The 20,023-nt window shown below is 40.6% G+C and overlaps 1 protein-coding gene across 14 annotated transcripts in view; it reads right to left on the minus strand.

Moving 5' to 3' along the window:
* EML1 (EMAP like 1) overlaps window positions 1-20,023 on the minus strand; it is a 205,113-nt gene that overhangs the window by 83,296 nt on the left and 101,794 nt on the right. For 13 of the 14 annotated variants that reach the window (XM_032287432.1, XM_032287438.1, XM_032287440.1 and 10 more), the window contains exon 2: window positions 7,203-7,385. In XM_032287432.1, coding sequence (XP_032143323.1) covers window positions 7,203-7,385 — 183 coding nt within the window. Of the gene's footprint in view, window positions 1-7,202; window positions 7,386-11,657; window positions 11,662-20,023 lie in introns of all 14 variants that reach the window. The other variant, XM_032287437.1, reaches the window with a different exon arrangement.

The raw sequence follows: 20,023 nt of genomic DNA on the forward strand, positions 1-20,023 counted from the left end.
ATATTTTAAAAGGGTCGGTTTTATAGGATATAAATTCTATTTCAATAAAACTGCTTTAAAAAGTCATTCATTGGACAGTTAGAGAAATCTGAATGCTGACTTGCTATTAGACGATATTAAGAAATTATTAGTTTTTAAGTGTAATAATGTAAACTTTATTTTATCTTGCTTTTATTTATTTATTTATTTTGAGGCAGGGTCTTGCCCTGTTGCCCAGGCTGAAGTGTAGTGTGTGACCTCGGCTCACTGCAGCCACAACTTCATGGACTCAAGTAATCCTCCTGCCTCAGCCACCAGTGTAGCTGGGGCTACAGGTTTGCACCATCACACAGGGCTAATTTTGGTATTTTTTGTAGAGATGAGGTTTCACCGTGTTGCCCAGGCTAGTCTCTAACTCGTGGGCTCAAGTGAACCACCCGCCTCAGCCTCCCAAAGTGCTATGATTACAGGCATGAGCCACCACGGCCAGCCATTACGGAATTTAAAAAGAGTCTATAGCTTAGAAATACATACTGACATGTTTACACTGTCTTAGATTTGCTTTAAAATAATCCAATGTGGGGTGAGGGGTAGGTGGGAGAGGGTCATAATGAAAACTGACCACATACTGATAAATGAGAAAGGCAGGTAAAGGTACTTTTCTTTCTACTTTTGTACACATTTGAGAACATTCTTATAATACAAAATTTGAAAAGTATTTTTTAATCTCTGAAAAACTGCAAACATCTACTAAACGTTTTTCTACAAATCACTATAGAATACCTGTCTAAACTGGAGAGGGCAGTTAATGAGAGAAACAAAAGAAACTAAGGTATGTTCTATCTAAAAGGGCAAGAGAACAGTTTTTTTTGTTTGTTTGTAATTTGTAAGGAGAAAGGGCAGTAGACAAGAGAAAAAGCAAAAGCCACTTGCTCCTGAAATTTGGTTAACCAAGATAAAGAACTAAGTTAATTATTCATTAATGTTATTGACTGCAAAGAGCTTACAAGTTTTAATTTCTCAGTTGCACCTACCTAATAAAACTTGTGAAGAGACCGTGACATAATATTTCACACAATAATGTGCTGAATATGATCTAATGTATTTGGCACACTTTGCAAATCAAATTAAACCTTGAAAAAAGATTTTCAAATTATATTCATGTTTTAAATATTTGGTTTGATGTGAATAATGCTAACTTAAGGAATACTGCAAGAGGCATGCACAGTGAAGCCATGCAGATGGCAGAAGGAACATGTCAGCCAGGCCTTGGGGTCCAGTCCCAGATTTGACCCTTGTGTAGCCTGGGCAAATCACGTAAACCTCCTAGAGGCTGCATTCTCATCTGTAAAACGGGCACAATGATACTTGCCTCATAGAAACATGGAGGGGTGAAATCAGCTAATACACCCAAAATGCTTGCTGCAAAATCCAGCCCTTAGTCACCCAATCTATGGTAGCTATGAGTAGTATTTTGGACACCAGTGTTAGGTGCCAGCGTAGCACAGGCTTCTCACAGCTAAAAGTCTGTAGGCAGCTTTTGACAGTGGTTGCAGAGGCTATGTTCCGAGGCTAGAGGGTTTCGATGTCCTGGAATGGCAGGACTGACTTGCTTGTTAACCTCTCCAACAGAAGCCTTCTGGTTATATTTAGTAATTCTCTGATCCATTAATTAATGGAGCCAATAATTAATATAATTCCTTGATCTTCTGATTCACAGATCCACTAGTTGATATAACTGATTCTAAAAGGTGGAAAGGCATATCGAAGAATTTCATATTAAAGTTCTTTAAAAGTGAAGCTGCTTAACTAGTCTGAAGAGACAAGCAAAATTTCCAATGGGAAATATGGGCTACTCATTGAGTAATGCATAACAAAACAGACAATCCCAGATACATGGCACAATGACAATATTTTAATCTACATTTTACATTTAAAAAATCGCTACCCTAAAATGAAAATCAGCTGCATATGTATATAATAGGTTGATTGAATTCCAAACCACAGTTCCTTGTCTTCTTGAAAACACATGTGAGCATACCCCTGGCCTCCTGACATTTGCCATGAGCCTTGCTGCTGACCTCAGATTCAACAGAAAGAAATAAGTCACTTTTAAAACACAAATTTCTTCTGCTTATTAAGAAATACACGCCACAGAACATTTAGAAACTAACGAAAAGTATTTAAAAATTCATAATCCTATTAGGAAAAAACCTGCAAATTACTTTTGCTATACAGTACTTCATTCCAGTCTTCTTTGCATATTTTGTCTATTTCGTTGAAATGATACAGTATATACAGTTTTGTAGCCTGCATTTGACTCAATTTAATGCATAGGCATTTTCTCTCTTTTACCAGTAACACATACATTGTTAAAAGCTACACAGCCTTTACTCAGATGGAGGCAGCATAATCCCCGGCCATGCCCCTGCTGCTTGCTGCTCCCTTATTGTTTCCTATCCAGTTTTTCTCCATTGTGCACAGTGCTGCAATGAATTCCTTATTCAGCCATCACTTTTCTGTATTTACACTCACAACAGCAATATCAAAGGGGTCCGTTCACTGTGTTCTGCTGCCAGAGTATTGCCCCACTCCAACCACAACTCTGAAAAACTTTCGTATTAGCAAGGATTTTAATACAGGCCTTCGTGAACTGTTTGATTCTCTTTTCTCCGCTACATGGTAATCCAAGCTCAGCAAAGTGGAAACATTCAAAGTCATTCTATCCAAGAGTAAGCCCAACGTGAACCAAGCCAGCTTTGCGGGCTGAGGGTCACCACACTGAAGGTGTGTGACATGGTAGCCTGTTCTTCATATTTTAAAAAATACTAAAGGAAAAGGAGAAAGCAGAGTCTGGGGAGCTCACAGAGAGACTGAGGAAATCCTAAGACCCAGGGCAGTAACTTCAGGGGAAAGAAGACCTGGGTAACTGGTGCAAGCAGGCCAACTGCAGGGACAGGAGAACAAGCTACAGCTCCCTCTCTACAGACTACCTGTCCACAGGCCCAGCACATGACGGTGGGCCACAATCTCACCCCAATTCAGGAAGCCTTGACTTTAGTTGTTAGTGAATTATTTCCATGAACCTGAAGTTCTCATTGTTATACTAGTCCAGGCATATAAAGAATGATACAGTCAAAGCTTAGAGGTTAGCATTATTGTGGAAAGGAATCAGAATGATTATCCATGGCACCACAGGTACTGCTGTGGCTAGTGTTGACTGCAGTCTAAAAACTAGGTAGGGGCTTTGGCAGCAGAAAGACATGCACTCCTCTCGCCCTGGCTTTGAGCAGGACCCCCAGTGAGTACCTGCCTGCTTCTTGGTGGCACAGCCATCCCTAGCATTGGGCAGACAGCACAAAGCTGTACACCCAAACCTCAACATACTGAGTAAGTCCTGAGCTTTAGAAAAAACAAACTCTGGGATGGGTGCAGTAGCTCACGCCTGTAATCCCAGCACTTTGGGAGCCTGAAGTAGGCAGATCATGAGGTCGGGAGATCCAGACCAACCTGGCCATGGTAAAACCCCGTCTCTACTAAAATACAAAAAATGAGTCAGGTGTGGTGGTGCCCGCCTGTAGTCCCAGCTACTTAGGAGGCTGAGGCAGTGGAATCGCTTGAGTCCAGGAGATGGAGGTTGCAGTGAGCCAAGATCGCACCACTGCACTCCAGCCTGGAGAAAGAGCAAGATTTTATCAGAAAAGAAAAAAAAAATAACTCTGGGGGAAAAAAATCACTTGACATTTAAAAATAAGAATGCAAGTCAGATGTAGTGCCTCATGCCAGTAATCTCAACACTCTGGGAGGCCGAAGCAGGTGGATCACCTAAGATCAGGAGTTCAAGACTAGCCTGGCCAACATGGTGAAATCCTGTCTCTACTAAAAATACCAAAAATTAGCTAGGTGTGGTGGAACGCACCTGTAGCCCCAGCTACTCAGGAAGCTGAGGGAGGAGAATTGTTTGACCCCAGGAGGTGGAGGCTGCAGCAAGCCGAGATCACGCCACTGCACTCCAGCTTGGGCGACAAAGCAAGATCCTGTCTCAAAATAAAAATAAGAATGTCATGTGTCCAGGCTACTTCAAGTCTATATGAGGATGGCAGGCCAAAATATTGTGAAGTGATAACTGTGTAGCCACTTAAAACCAACGGGCTTTGCCTAAAATCCATCTTGCCTAAAAGATTCCCTGCCCCTACCATGACCACAGAGAGCCAGCTCTAAAGGCAGACAGAGATGTAGGCGCCAGTCCCACAGTGCCCACATGACAGCTCCCTCAAAGATGACTACAGCCAGAGCAGCTGCTGCAGGCACACCCCTCCTGCAGGCACATCCCTCTCACAGGCACACCCCTCTCACAGGCACGCCCCTCCTGCAGGCATGCCCCTCTCGCAGGTACGCCCTCTCACAGGCACACCCCTCCTGCAGGCACACTCCTCCTGCAGGCACGCCCCTCTCACAGGTACACCCTCTCACAGGCACGCCCCTCTCACAGGCACGCCCCTCCTGCAGGCACGCCCCTCCACAGGCATGCCCCTCTCACGGGCACGCCCCTCCACAGGCACACCCCTCCTGCCCGTTTCCACTGTCCTTTAATTAGCTGCACACAAAGTAGGGAGCCCAAGGTCCCTCCATTCAGGGGATGCAACCCACTCACCTGCCTTCTTATGAATCTTTTTTTCTCCTTTTTGGTGTGACCGTCTAGCAACTAAGCTTTACTTTCAGTTAGGAAAAGAATGTTTATAAAGAAATATCAAATAACTATGAAAAAATTAACTTCTCTGTGCAGTTATGAAAATCAAATGTCATTTTTTTTTTTTGGGACACAGTCTTGCTTTTTTTTGAGACTGCACTCTCGCCCAGGCTGGGGTGCAGTGGTGTGATCTTGGCTCACTGCAACCTCTGTCTCCCAGGTTCAAGCAATTCCCTGCCTTAGCCTCCCGAGTAGCTGGGACTACAGGCGCCCGGCACCATGCCCAGCTAATTTTTGGATTTTTAATAGAGACGGGGTTTTACCATCTTGGCCAGGCTGGTCTTGAACTCCTGACCTCATGATCTACCCGCCTTGGCCTCCCAAAGTGCTGAGATTACAGACGTGAGCCACCACACCCAGCCATCAAACGTCATTCTTAATCAAGAAAACAAAACTCTTGGACATGTCCTGATATTTTTTTCACCTAATTTTCTAAAAATAAGGAAGTTTCAGAAGTCTGAAATTTTATATAAAGCATCTCCTTCAAATGTACCCTTTTGGACACAGCAGTCATCAGATTCATTTTTGAAAAGCTGGGTAGGTCAAGAGTACTTGAAATAAGGCAGTTTTTTTTTTTTTTTTTTTGAGACGGAGTTTCGCTCTTGTTGCCCAGGCTGGAGTGCAACGGCGCGATATCGGCTCACCGCAACCTCTGCCTCCTGGGTTCAGGCAATTCTCCTGCCTCAGCCTCCCGAGTAGCTGGGACTACAGGCACGCGCCACCATGCCCAGCTGATTTTTTGTATTTTTAGTAGAGACGGGGTTTCACCATGTTGACCAGGATGGTCTCGATCTCTTGACCTCGTGATCCACCCGCCTCGGCCTCCCAAAGTGCTGGGATTACAGGCGTGAGCCACCGCGCCCGGCCGAAATAATGCAGTTTCTATTTAAAATACTCGAATCACTTTGTAACTCAGAAGGAAAAAAGATTACTTAAAATGATTATTCAAAATGCAGACATCAGCCCAACAGGTGTAGCCATCTCATATGGAGCTGGTGATAACTACCTGGGACAATAAAGAAATGGATTTCTTCCCACGGATGTGTGAAAACGCAGCTAAGTACTTGATAAAAAGTCTCAAAGATGCAACCTTAGACAGACCTCCCTCCTGACTCCAAGGAAAATACACATTAACTGTGAAATAATTTGTTAAACTGAAATAACAATGAAAGGCGGTCTTTTTGTTTATTTTGTTTTGAGATGAGGTCTTGCTCTGTCGCCAGGCTGGAATGCGGTGGTGCTCTCTGCAGTCTTGACTTCCTGGGCTCAAGGAATCCTCCTACTTCAGCCTGAGTGGTTGGAACCGCAGGCATGTGCCACCACACCCAGCTAATTTTTACATTTTTTGTAGGGATGAGGTCTCACTATGTTGCCTAGACTGGTCTTGAACTCCTGGGCTCAAGTGATTCTCCCGCCTTAGCCTTCCACAGTGTTGGGATTACAGGCATGTGCCACTGTGCCCAGCCAATGAAAGGTATTTTTAAAGGAACATCTAAATATTGCCATCTGAAAAAAAATGCTTTAGCCAAAAGAATCTTAGAGCCAAGCCAAATTCTTTTCTACAGGTAGCCACAAGGAAGAGTGATTCTGGCTAAAGAGGAGCCTTGCACAAATTTATGGCAGACATGAGGGCACCAGCTAGCAGGACAGAAATTTTTTGAGGCGTTTTATTTCCAAAATTGTCTAATTGTCTAAGTCCATGGTCTTCCAAGAGGATAATGCCAAAATTACTGAACACAAATATTGCCTTTTAATGTCTCATTCCCAAGAGCCACAGAGACATGAAATGATGACTTAAATTTGCCAGAAATCTACCAGGGACAGAGCTCCGTAGCATGTGATGCCCTTGTGGACCCCAGAGGAGATTCAAAAGGAACAGTGGGCTTTGCAGGGGAGGGGCTTGCTTTGCAGCTAGAAGATGGGAAAAGCTAGTGATAACTGAGGATTCTGAGCCCCTCAAAGGGAGGCCTGCCACCTCTGTACCCCCAGGGCTTGGCTCAGAGCTTTGAATGTGGCATGTGATCAAGTGTTGCTGTGCTGAACTGAATGGCAGTATAAGTTAAGCACATGCAAAAAGATGAGAGTTTAAAAAAAAAAAAAAAAAAAAAAAGCTAGGTGGAACAGCCTCCAAAAATGGCCAGAAGGATTGTGGTTCTTTCTGCAAGCTCTCTCCATCCCAGAGAGTCTTGATAAACAACTGCTCTCAGCAGTCCATTTGGACTGTTCCTTCCTTGACTCAATAAGCATTTAATGATCACCTACAAACGTATATCACTGGGCTATACAATTCACCAACATCAAGCCCCAACGTACTATCATACGTTGTGTGATTATGTTGACAGTGGTAAGATCGTTTTAATGTTATTCTAAGTTTTGATTCTCGTCAATATTAAAGAGCACAATGTGTTTGCCAGAGCAAAAGTCTGCCATGAGACCTACTCTACTAAAGTTCCTGTGTAACTCCAGTGCCCACCTTTGGTAGGTCCTTTCCTGTTAAGCACAGCCTGCTGCTCCTCAGTGATGTTCAGCCGCCGAACCACATCAGCTAGAGCTGATTTGAGCAGCTGGATGTCGTCTTCTTGCATCTGAACTCTTTGCTCCAGTGAAGCAATGCGGTCTGTCACCTCCATGCTACTTGCAGCAGACGCGCTGTCATCTAAACCAAAGAAAGGATCGAGTGAGTTTTAGATGCTCCCCAGAAATCAGATCTATAAACATACTCTAGCACATTGTTTTAAGCCCATTGTTTTAACATAATAACACTTACGGACTAAAGATTCTGCCCTTCTGCAGAAACCATGTAGAAATCTTTTACTGTGTAACTACAACTCTTCGTTCTACAATGATATTTTCATTCTCTACATTTGCGGACTTCATTTTGAAGTGTGGTTTTAATTATACTTTTTTAATGTTGGCCAACTTGTTTTCAGCGATATCAGAGAACCTCAGCAGTAGAAGGGATGTTAGAATACGTCTACTTCGATTTCCCACACATTGCAGAAACCCAGTCTGCATGGTCTTCCAGCTTCTGTTCCAACTGTGTTAACTGACAGGTAGGTTATACAATCATAAGGCCACCCTATCCATCAGTCAAGACTCTGAAGGATAAAACAATACGAGTTTGGCAAGCTACCCTTACAATTATGGTAATCATATTTTCTTATACAGAATCATAATTCCCAACTCCTTATCAGGGTCCACAAGGCTCTCCATGATCTTTTTTGCCTCTCCAATCTCATTTTACATCATTCTTCCCTTCACTTACCATGCTCCAACCAGAGAACACAGAGAACTCTGGGAGGTGGAGATGGGCAGACTGCTTGAGCCCAGGAGTTCAATACCACCATAGGCAACATTGCAAAACTCTGCCTCTAAAAATACCGAAAAAAATTAGCCAGGTGTGGTGATATGTGCCTGTAGTCCTAGTTACTCAGGAGGCTGAGGTGGGACAGTCTTTTAGGGCCCAAGAGGTCGAAGCTGCAGTGAGCAGAGATTGCACCACTGCACTCCAGCCTGGGTGACAGAGCAAGACCCTGGGTGACAGGGTCGCCCAGGCGGGAGTGCAGTGGCGCAAAAACAAACAAACAAACAAACAAATGGCTGAAATAGTGCAAATTTAATGAAATATACAATTACAGGCCGGGTGCAGTGGCTCACACCTATAATCCCAACACTTCGGGAGGCCGAGGCAAGTGGATCGCCTGAGGTCAGGTGTTTGAGACCAGCCTGGCCAACATGGTGAAACCCCATCTCTACTAAAAATTCAAAAATCAGCTGGGTGTGGTGGTGCATGCCTATAGTCCCAGCTACTTGAGAGGCTGAAGTGGGAGCATCACTTGAACCCAGGAGGCAGAGGTTGCAGTGAGCCAAGACTGCACCACTGCACTCCAGTCTGGGCAACAGAGACAGACTCTGTCTCAAAAAAAAAAAAATTAAAAAAGAAAAATGTGTATACACACACATACACACACACAATTACGAAACATTAATCAAAGACTAAGCAAAATAAATGCAAAACAGCCCACCTCAAGGTACATTATAGTCAAACTGTTGAAAACCAAAGATAAAGAACAAATACTAAAAGCAGCAAGAGAAAAATGGCATATGAAATACAAGAGAACTGCAGTCTGATTAACAGCTGACTTATCATAAACTACAGAGACAGAAGAGAGTGGAACTATGCCTTTAAAGCACAGGGTGAGGAAAAGCTTAATGCAGAATTTTACATCCAGCAAATACCTTCCAAGAAAGCAAACAAAATAAAGACTTTTCAGAATAACAAAACCAGAAAGAAATAATCACCGAAAGACCTTCACTGTAAGAAATGCGATTGAAAGTTCTTCAGGCTAAAGAGAAATTGTATAAGATACAAACTCAGATCCTCATAACAAACGAAGAGTACCTGAATCAGCTCAAAAACTCACTTTTTTCCTTTTTCCACTTTCCTTTTATGTTATTTTAAAATGTTAATCTTTTTTTCTTTTCTTTTGAGACAGAGTCTTACCATTGCCCAGGCTGGAGTACAGTGGTGCAATCACAGCTCACTGCAGCCTCCACTTCCTAGGCTCAAATGATCCTCCCACCTCAGCCTTCTGAGGATCTGGGACTACAGGCACACCCCACCACGCCTGGCTAATTTTTAAATTTTGTGTAGAGGCAGGATCTCACTGTGTTGCCCAGACTGATCTTGAATTCCTGGCCTCAGGTGATCCTGCTTCATCCTCCCAAAGTGCTGGGATTACAGGTATGGGCCACTGCACCTGGCCTTGAACCTTCAAACTTTTAAAGGCAGAAATTATAATATTGTCTTATAGGGCTTATATTTTTATGTAATACATATGACTAGCATAACATAAAAGATGGGGTAAATATGGTTCTACAAGTTACAAGATTTCAATATTTTATATGAAGCATATGTCATTAACTGTAAGTGGTTTTTATTTTGACAGAAATTGTATATATTTATTGTGTATAACATGTTTTAAAATATATACATACATTGTGGAATGGCTAAAATGAGCTAATTAACACATGCATTACCTCACATACTTATTTTTGTGGTGAAAACACTTAAAATCTACTCACTTAGTGGTTGTCAAGAATACATACATGTTATTAACTATAATCACAATGTTGCACAATAGATCTCATGTAAGTGGTTATTATGAACTGTAAGGGGTTGGTATTAACTATAGTGGAAAAGTCACAGATGTATATTGTAATCCCTCATAAATGACTAAAGAATAACACAAAGGAGTGTAGCTAAAAAGCCAACAGAAAATTTAAAATGAAATTCTATAATCAAATAATTCAAAAGAAGGAAGGAAAAGAGTTAAGAAAGGTACAAAAAAGAGAGACATGCAAAAAACAAAAAACAAAATGCTAAACTCAAACCCAATATAGCAATAATTGTATTACGTGCTACATTAAGGCAATCATTTCATTAAACACATCAATTAAAAAAGCAAAACCCAACTACATGCCCACTACAAGAGATACACTTTAAATACAAAGACACAGATAGGTTGAAAGCATATGAATGGAAAAAAAATATATACCACGGAAACAGTAACCATAAAAAAGTCTGGATGGCAATATTAATCAGATAAAATAGATGTCAAACAAAATAAAATGTCAAATAAAATGTATTACCAGAAATAAAAAGGGCCATTTCATAATGAAAAAAGGGTCAATTATCAGAAAAATCCTGCAATCAAAAACACATGTGCCTAATAACAGAGGTTTAAAATACATGAAACAAAACTGATAGAATTAAAGTTAGAAACAGACAATTCTATAATTTTTCCTGAAGATTTTAATGTCATTCTCTCAGCAACTGATAGAATAACTAATAAAAAAATCATTAAAAGTTTAGACAGTATAGCGAGATCTCATCTCTATAAAGAATTTAAAAATTAGCCAGGCTAGTCCCAGATGCTTGGGAGGGCTAGGTAGGAGGATCACCTGAGCCTAGGAGATCCAGGCTACAGTGAACTATGATCATGCCACTGCACTCCAGCCTCGAAAACAGAATAAGACTCTATCTTAAACAAACAAAAAACCAGTACAGACATAGAATATTTGAACAACACTATAAACCACATTGACTTAATTGATATGTAGAGAAAACCATAGCTAACAATGGCAGTGCATATGGTACATTTATAGGGCACATCACATTCTGGGTCATAAAACAGATCTGAATAAATTTAAAGATTGAAAGATCATGTTCTCTGACCACAACGATATTGTTAGAAACCAACTACAAATATTTGGAAATGAAGCAATACATTTGTAAATAATCATTGGATCAAAGAAGATATCAGGAGAAATTAGAAAATATTTTGATCAAATGATAATGAAACTACAACAGAGCAAAATACATGGGATGCAGCTAAAGCAGGGCTTTGAGGAAAACTAATAGCTTAAAAAAACTACTGTATTAGAAAAGGAGGATCTGGTTATTTGAAAAGGTCGACAAAATGTAAGCTCCATAAAGCAGAAATCTTTTCTGTTGGTTCACTACTCTGCCCCTCAACCTAACACACAGTGGGAACTCAACAACTACTTGATAAATTAATGAATAAATGGGTAAACGAATATCTCTTTTGAAGCATGCATTAAATTAGCTGTTAGGGATAAAAGATGACTGGCTCACACAGCTATCCTTAAGAAGTTCTCTGTCTAGAGGAGAAGACACATGTCTACACATTACTAAAATAATTTGATAAGTTATATAAATATACAAAGTGGTAAGTGAACAAAGATAAGAGAATATTAGTTGTATTTGGATCAAATGGGATCAAGCAGGAGTTGGCCTTGAAGAATGCAAATATTCACCAAGGCCAGGTACCAGTGCCTCACACCTGTAATACCAGCACTTTGGGAGGGCAAGGCAAGTGGTCAGCTGAGGTCAGGAGTTCGAGACCAGCCTGGCCAACATGGAGAAACCCCTATCTCTACTAAAAATACAAAAATCAGTCAGGTATGGTGGCACGCACCTGTAGTCCCAGTTATCTGTGAGGCTGGGGCAGGAGAATCGCTTGAACCTGGGAGGCAGAGGTTGCAATGAGCCAAGACTGTGCCACTGCACTTCAGCCTGAATGACAGAGCAAGACTCTGTCACCAAAAAAAAAAAAAAAAAAAAAAAAAAAAATCACCAGGTGTAAAAGTAAGATTGGCATTCCAAGCAAAGGAAACAAGCAATTTAAACAAAAACAGAAATACAAAAATACATGGGATATTCAGATAATAGTAAGTGGCCTCTGACATTGAAATCTGACACTTTGTAACTTCTGCTTACTGGATAAAGTTACAAGGTGGCAGATTTCAATGTCAACCTTGTAACTTCTGCTTACTGTCTTGCCCCTAAATTCAAGCTCTGTCAATTTTCTAAGTAACAGATAATTGTTTCACACATAGAAATAGTTTTCAAGTGTTTCCATGGCACTTCGGAGAGAGAATAATAGATCTCTATTAACCAAGAGAGCTGCTAAGCTCTTACAAGGAAAATATTGTGTAAGTCTTTTTAAAACTGTATCTTGGGCATATCTCCTTAAAGAAACAAAAGTATAAAGCAAGAACAACTTGCAAATATTCTTTTCTCATGCATCTCCTCTCCTGGAACTAAATATACCATTCTTTATGCTCCCAATGTAGGATCCATACTGTTTGCTAGGCATACTGGTGAGTATGTGTGTGTCCTTTTTCTGTTTCTCTCTGTTGAATGAGACATATAAAGAACTTTACAAACTGAACAGTGAGAAAACAACCCAATTTTTAAAAAAGGCAAGGGAAAAATGGGCAGAAGACTTAAATAGACCTCCAAAGAAGTTAAACAGGTAACAAACAGGCACAGGAAAAGAGGTCAACATTACCAGTCATTACGGAAATGCAAATTAAATCTACAATGAGATATCGCTACACATCTATTAGGATGGTTAAAAGTAAAAATCTGACAAAACCATGTGCAGTGAGAATACGGAGCAAATGAAACACTCTCTCCCCCACTGCCGGTGGGCACACAAAATGACACGGCCACCCTGGAAAAGTTTAGCATTTTCTTATAAAGTTAAACCCATATTTTCCATATGACCCAGCAATTCCTAAGTATTTGCTCTAGAAAAATGAATGCATATTCATATAAAAACCGGTACACCCATGTTTATAGTGGCTCTGTTCAGACTTGATAGAAACTCAGAACAACTCAAATGCCCTTCAAATGGCGAAATGGATAAACTGTGGTATATTCACATGTTGGAGTAGTACTCAGTAATAAAATGGAATCAATGGCTGATACACAAAATAACTCACATGGATCTCAAAGGTATTATAATGAATGAAGAAAGCCAATCTCAATGCTGTATCATCCCATTTATATGACATTCTCCAAAGACAAAACTGCAATGAAGGAGAATGGATCAGTGGTTGGCAAATGTTGGGTTGGGGATACTGCACACGGGAATTTTGGGGGTAAGTGGAACACTCTATATCCTCAGTGGTGGTTGTTACATTAAACTATACTGTGTTAAAATACATAGAATTATCTCAAAAATGACAGTTTTTACTGAATAACATATAAAGTAAAGTAATGAGAGTTAAAATAAGATAAGTTCCACACATGGGTTTTTGCCAATTTAGAAGTTATTTTTGCTTGTTGGGATTGGTTGCTATTACACTATGAGAGCTCAGCAGAGAAATATTTCAACGAACACTAAGTACTTATTGCTCAAGGGAAAAAGGCTGTCCTTAAGTGCTATACAACTTCTTGTGAATAGACAGTAGTTCCGTGGGATTTCTCCATTTGTCCTTTGTTGGATAGGAGAAAATAAAGTCCCACTTCATAATGTCAAGCCAACTGGAAGAGAGAAGTGGGGAAGATAAAAAGGTATTTTACGTCTGTCTTCCCTCTGAGAAGTAATTAAACAGTTTGGTGAAATCTTCTAACGTGTGAATGAGAGAGGGCAGGGTCAGGTTGGTGTAACACCCATTGTGTAGGATGCTGGGCCAACACACACCTACCTGGGAAGGTCTCTGGCCTCAGAAGGAAGGCAGAGAGAGTTCTACTAAGGTAGGAGACGGCATTCCAGAGCGAGGTCAGTGTTGACAGCACAAGCAGAAGAGGCACAGACTTTTCGTCTTTAAGAGCATGGACTATAGAGTCAAGCTACCTGGGTTCAAATCTCAGCTCTGCTACTTACTAGCTACATGACCTAGGACAAATTACTTAATCTCTATGTGCCTCTATGTATAAAATAGGGACAAGAGTACTTCATAGGGCTCCTATAATATGAAATGAGTTGACATATGTAGAGCATTTAGAATACATTTTTGTAACCAGTGCATGTGTAAATAAATGTAAGCTGTGATTAAGCTGTTGTCATTATTATTGTTGTTGTTTCCAATAAAAATTATCAAAGTAAATCCAAGTTTAACAAAATTCTTATGTGCTATCAACAGTTATGCAAATTAGCACTAAATAATTAGAAATTCGTGTTTAATAATATGTGCTTTTTAAGTCATGAAAGAACCTGTAGCACAGAATCATGCATTTATTTTTTTTCTTTAGAGATAGTACCTCGCTCTGTTGCCAGGCTGGAGCGCAGTGGTGTGATTATAGCTTACTGGAGCCTTGACCTGGGCTCAAACAATCCTCTCATCTCAGCCTCTCAAGTAGCTGAGACTACAAATGCACACCACCATAGCTAGGTAATTTTTAAACTCATTATAAAGATGGGGTCTCATTATGTTGCACAGGGTGGTCTTGAACTCCTAGCCTCAAGTGATTATCCTATCTCAGCTTCTCAAAGTGCTGGGATTATAGGCATGAGCCACCACACCCAGCCTAGAACTGGGCATATCTATGATATTTTTGGCTTGTTCGTGTAGACAGCAGCTTCTAGAGAAGGCACATACTCTAGTTGATGGAACCCAAGCACATTTATTGTGGCTGCTAGCACAGGACTGAGGAGGAAAAAGTTGGCTTCTGTAGTATAACCTTACATTTTCAAATCAATATTATAAAACAACTTACAGAGTAAAACAAGACTGGCCTATTCCCTGCATTCAAAGACTTTAGCATCATTGTGATCTCAGTGGTTTTAATAAAACTGCATAAATCAGAATATTTAAATTATATTGTTGAATTATCTAAGAAAAAGTTTGATTTTAATAATTTAATAAAAATCCCAACCACCTCAAGATTTGCCTTCAAATACAAATGGTTAAAAACTGAAATGTCGGATCTGCTTAGGAGAGCCCCCATTTGTGAGATTTGCTTAAGTTTTCCCCATGACATAATCCTAGTGCTTTCCAGATCCTGCCAAAATCATTGCTTTAACCTGTAATGGATTTTCTTACTTCTGTTTCTGCAGGTAATTAATCTGAAGAATACGACCAGGAGACTTCTTGGCAGCAGTGTGAGCTGTCTGAGGTTCTTAACCTTCTTGCGTACAGAAAAGACCACTGTTGTTCAAATGACTTTACACTTCAATTAAGCTGGAGAGAAAACTGATTAGCATAATGAAAAACAAAGCCCAGAGTTTGCTTTAACTAACACAAACCATTTGAACCTCCAAACATTTCACAGGATTCCATTGCACAAGATGTGAAATTTCATCTGAATATCATCAAAGAAAACCTCAGGTTGGGAATGCAGCACCAATAAAACCTTAACAACTTACTTATTTTAAAGTCATTTTTGTCCCTCTACCTCTCAGATTTAGCTATGGAGGTCACTAAAACACTGTCAATAATTGAGCTTCAGCTTCTTTGCCCCCAAGTTTTTACATTCTTGCCAATTAACACTTTGTAGTGTGAGAGGGAGGTTTGAAGAAGACAATATTCTCTAAACTTTTACCTCTTGAGTTTTCTAAAACTTTCGTGTGAACTGGAACTCTGGCTTGGGCTGGGCACCTGCTCCTTTCCTGACCTGTTTTCACGTGGCAGCGTGTAGCTGTGTCGGTGGGGCAGTGTTCCCATCTCACTATCGGGGAACGATCTCTCAGACTGGGATCCTGCGGCACATGCTGACTCTATGGCCACAGGGTAGACAAGATGTAATCACAGGGAAAACTGAACCCCCAGTGGTGCAAGGCACTGAGGCAGATGTCTGAGCTGGCCAAGCACTCTGCAAGCCACTCTGCAGCCTCCGCCAGCAGCCCTTCTCAGGGCTACACGTTCCAACTTTGTGGCATTTTGTCAAGGGCCAAATACTGTTGAGACGAGTCTACTAAGGGTTACCTATACTGCTCTTTAGAGGTACAATGGAGAGAGCACCGATCTGGGATTCAAACTGAGCAGTAGCCAATTCCTAGATCTGTTGCCTATTACCTATGTGAACTAATACCATCTGCCTTATGAGGTTCCTGCGAATATGAACGTTAACGTGTATGAAACTTCTAATACTATGATGGCAAATAGACACTCAACACAAATGGTACTTTGGCCTTACTAGAGTCCATTGTTATGAATATTACTGTTTTGTTTATAAGAGCAAAAAGCAAACATCGATCTTCAGTGAAGTCAATGATTAACAATAATTACTGAACAAATTCTGCAAATATTGTGCAGTGCTGTCTCTGCAGCACCTCTGGCCAAGCTGAGGAAATGTGATATTAGCCTCAAGATAAAGCACGGTTTGATGCCACACGAACCATCTCACCTGGCAGCACGTGACCAGTGGCAAAAGGACATACCAAGTGTTACCTCTCACAGGCTCTGGCTCCAACCTGACTCTCATGAGAACGTAGCCAAGCACTGGCTTCTTTCTGAGTTTCAAGGGATGCCATGGGTCTGGGCAGCCCTTACATCACCCCTGGTTCGGAGGCAAAAAGAAGACCTCGTAGCTCTGCTTTCACCCTAGATCCTCATGTAGCTATTTATGGATCTGACTTTTAAGTTTAATTACTTTTTTTCTTACTGTAAAAAGCAGTACAAAAGGGTCCCCGGTAACATGACGTGTTATACTCTATTAAAAAGTGAGAGAAGCATGCTTTTTTCTCCATTCATGTGATTATCTCATTATCTAGGGATAAAAACAGGCTCTTGACTCTGTAAGTCTTCTGGTAATATTAGGACGCTGTTATCTGAGTGATGTTACCGGAAGTTAAAGGGGCCTAGTAATTTTAAAAGATTAACTTAAAATCTGTTCCCTTTATCTTGAGATGTTCTTACTTTTTCTTTAATTATTTAAAATAAGGAGAGCACCAAAACAATAATAGCTACCCTTGATTCACCGGCCGCTGTGTGTCGGAACCTAAGCCTTGCAGTGCAGCATCCCCACGCCCAGTGTCCCCATGCCACACAGCGCCCTCCCATGGAGGTGCTGTCCTCATGCCACAGATGAAGTAGGAGAACCTGAGTTTCTGGTCTACTCTGCCTAAGGTCGCACCGCTAGAATGTGGCCAGGGGACGGCGAGTTGTGAGCCTAGTCTCCTTTCACCATATCTCTTCTCCATCCAAATGATAGGCATTAATTCCCGTGGGATTTCCATGGTACTAAGTAAAATACACACAGAATTTTTACATCATTTTGCCTTTTCAAAAATATTAGACAAATGTTATTTAGAAAAAAAATCTAGTAGTTTAAAACCAATCATTTAAGTAATAACAAATAATAATCTCTTGCTCAATAATTTGCAGATACACATCTCACATAAAGCAGACCTTCCATAGTACATGCTGTTCACAGAATAGTCATGCCCTATTGTCATACTCGGAGTCATTCTATTAGTATTCAATAGCAAAAGAAACATACAAGCAATCAGTACAGAGAAGCAATTAACCATCATGGGTCTGTCATTTGCAGGCCTGGATTTCCGTCTTGCTGTCAGATTCGCAGCCCTGTGAACCACTCCTGGCTGAACGGTTCCAGCTTTATTTCTGTTCTCAGACTGCCAGTTCTCCTTGGATCATCGGGGTCAGTTAGGAACCCTGTGTCCTGCTCACCCCTGAGCCGACCTGCCACAAGAGCTCTGGCTCTGACTTTCATCACTTGATAGAAAGTGACAACAATAGATCCCATCTCAAAATAAACCTGTCTCAAATGAAGTTCATGAACTAATGTTCACACAATTGAATCTTAAAGAGCTCTACAACAGCCCTTTCCTGATATAAAAATACTGTCATCAAATATTGATTAAAAGAACTTCAGCAGAGCCTCTAGAATCTGGAAAGCAATGGTATAAAGATCTTTTACAAGCCTTAGGTTGGATAATGGTGATGATGGAGATTAGAAAAAATCCTCAAGATCACCCTAAGAAGCAACACGTGACTGTGTTTACCTTGGAGGACATGAAATTTAAAGGAAACAAACTTTCAGTTTAATTCAGTACAATGATATTGAGTATCCTTCTGGGCCAGACCTGGTGCTGCGCAATGCAATCTTCCCAATATGGAGGCACTCGATCTAGCAAAAAGAGACTGGTCAACAAATAACTGTAATAGAAATGCAGCAACACAGGTGAGAGATCAAATCAGTAGCCCCCACCCTGCCCCAACTGTTATATGCCAGAATCACATTTGACAAAAAGTAATATGAGGACCAGACAGATCAAGATCAAAACACAGGTGAGTACAGAAGACAATTTCCAGGCCAGTTACTAGGTTTCAATTAATGAATTGTAACTGAAAACAAAAGAGGAAGAATAAGAACAACCATGTGTAGAAAGACCAGTCATGAAATTCTCTAGTTGAGTATTTAGGGACTTTGTTAATTATCTTATCTTGAACTATCCTGGACTCTCATTTCATTTTGCCTAACCACAGTTATCAAGTCAAAAAAGACTTCCCGTGCAGCCCTGGAGACTTTGAAACCTTTAGAATATTTACTAAATACTACAAATGTGCATGCACATACAAACATCCACGCACACACATGCACACTCCAACCTTTGCAGAAATGCTCTTGTTTCTGTCAGAAACTACAAGACCTGGGCCCTTTAAGATTGTTGATATCTTTCTCCCACTTCACTTTACAGTTTTAAAGCAAACAAGAGATCCTGCAGCTGAGCAGAAAATAAATTCCTGGTAATGTGTGAAGCCCTATGCTTTAGAACTTGGCCTTTTGCCATGAGGTGCAGTAGCTGCATCACACCGAGGGCAAGGGTGGCTCACCCAGGCTCTGGGACAGCTTGGATGGGAGAAAGGAAAAAAAAAATTACAGCTTTTTAATAATGATCCTGGCAAGGCACATGAGGTTGCCAAATCTTAATCATGAAAGGAAAGATTAAAATTATACAGATGGGGAAGGGGCGAGAAGACAAAATAATGAGCATTAGAGTAAAATTTGAAAAAGATCTAAAACTGTCAGTCTAAAATTTTATTTTGCATGGAGATTATTGCAACATTCGTTTGTTACATCTGTAACACATTCTAGATAAGACATCCTTACTTTATAAGCTGACTTAACAAAAAGTATCTTAAAAGGTAGCTTTAATTATTTTTTATTTGATACTATGGTTTCAAAGTCTTTCAGGAAATAGAATAAAAGCTATTATTATCTAATTTTTTTTCTTCTATTAGTACAATTTTTTCCTATTCAAAGTACCATATGGTTATATCATCCAAGAAAATTAGTTGTCTTCCTCACTTAATAGTTTGATTACTTTAAGACAATATTCCCTTGCATACATGCCTGTCCTTTAATAGTTGAGAAAATTAGAAAAGCACAGCGCAGCTGGGAATGGTGGCTTATGCCTGTAATGCTAGCATTTTGGAAGGTTGAGGTGGGAGGGCCGCTTGAGCCCAAGAGTTCAAGGCCAGCTAGGGCAACACAGTGAGACCCTGCCTCTACAAAAAATTTAAAAAATAAGCTGGGCATGATGGTTCATGCCTGTAGTCCCAGCTACTTGGGAGGCGGAGGCAGGAGGATTGCTTGAGCTGGGGTGGTTGAGGCTACAGTAAGCTGTGATTGCACTACTGCTCTCCGGCCTGGGCGAGAGAGTGAGCCTCTCTCAAAAACTATAAAACAACAACAAAACAAAAAGAAAAGCACAATTCAAACAGTTTAAAACCACCAATAGGGCCAAAGCCAGATATCTAGTTTTCCAAGAAAAAAACTTTCTAAAACAAGCTGATGGTACTGCTTCAGGACAAAACAATGGATATGTTCGGCTACAGAAGATATGAAAATACCTGGATTTTTATTGTAGAACTTGTCTTTTGGGTTCCTATCAAAAAATGGAGCTACAACAGTTTAAGGTTAGAATCTAAAGGGAAGTTTGAGTTCTAACCTCCCATCCACATTCCTTGTAACTGTAAAACTTTTAAAAAATCCTTTTGACATTCTTTAGC

Source organism: Sapajus apella, unplaced genomic scaffold (genome assembly GCF_009761245.1).
Source record: "Sapajus apella isolate SASKATOON/1434 unplaced genomic scaffold, GSC_monkey_1.0 scaffold20, whole genome shotgun sequence".
Taxonomy (NCBI): domain Eukaryota; kingdom Metazoa; phylum Chordata; class Mammalia; order Primates; family Cebidae; genus Sapajus; species Sapajus apella.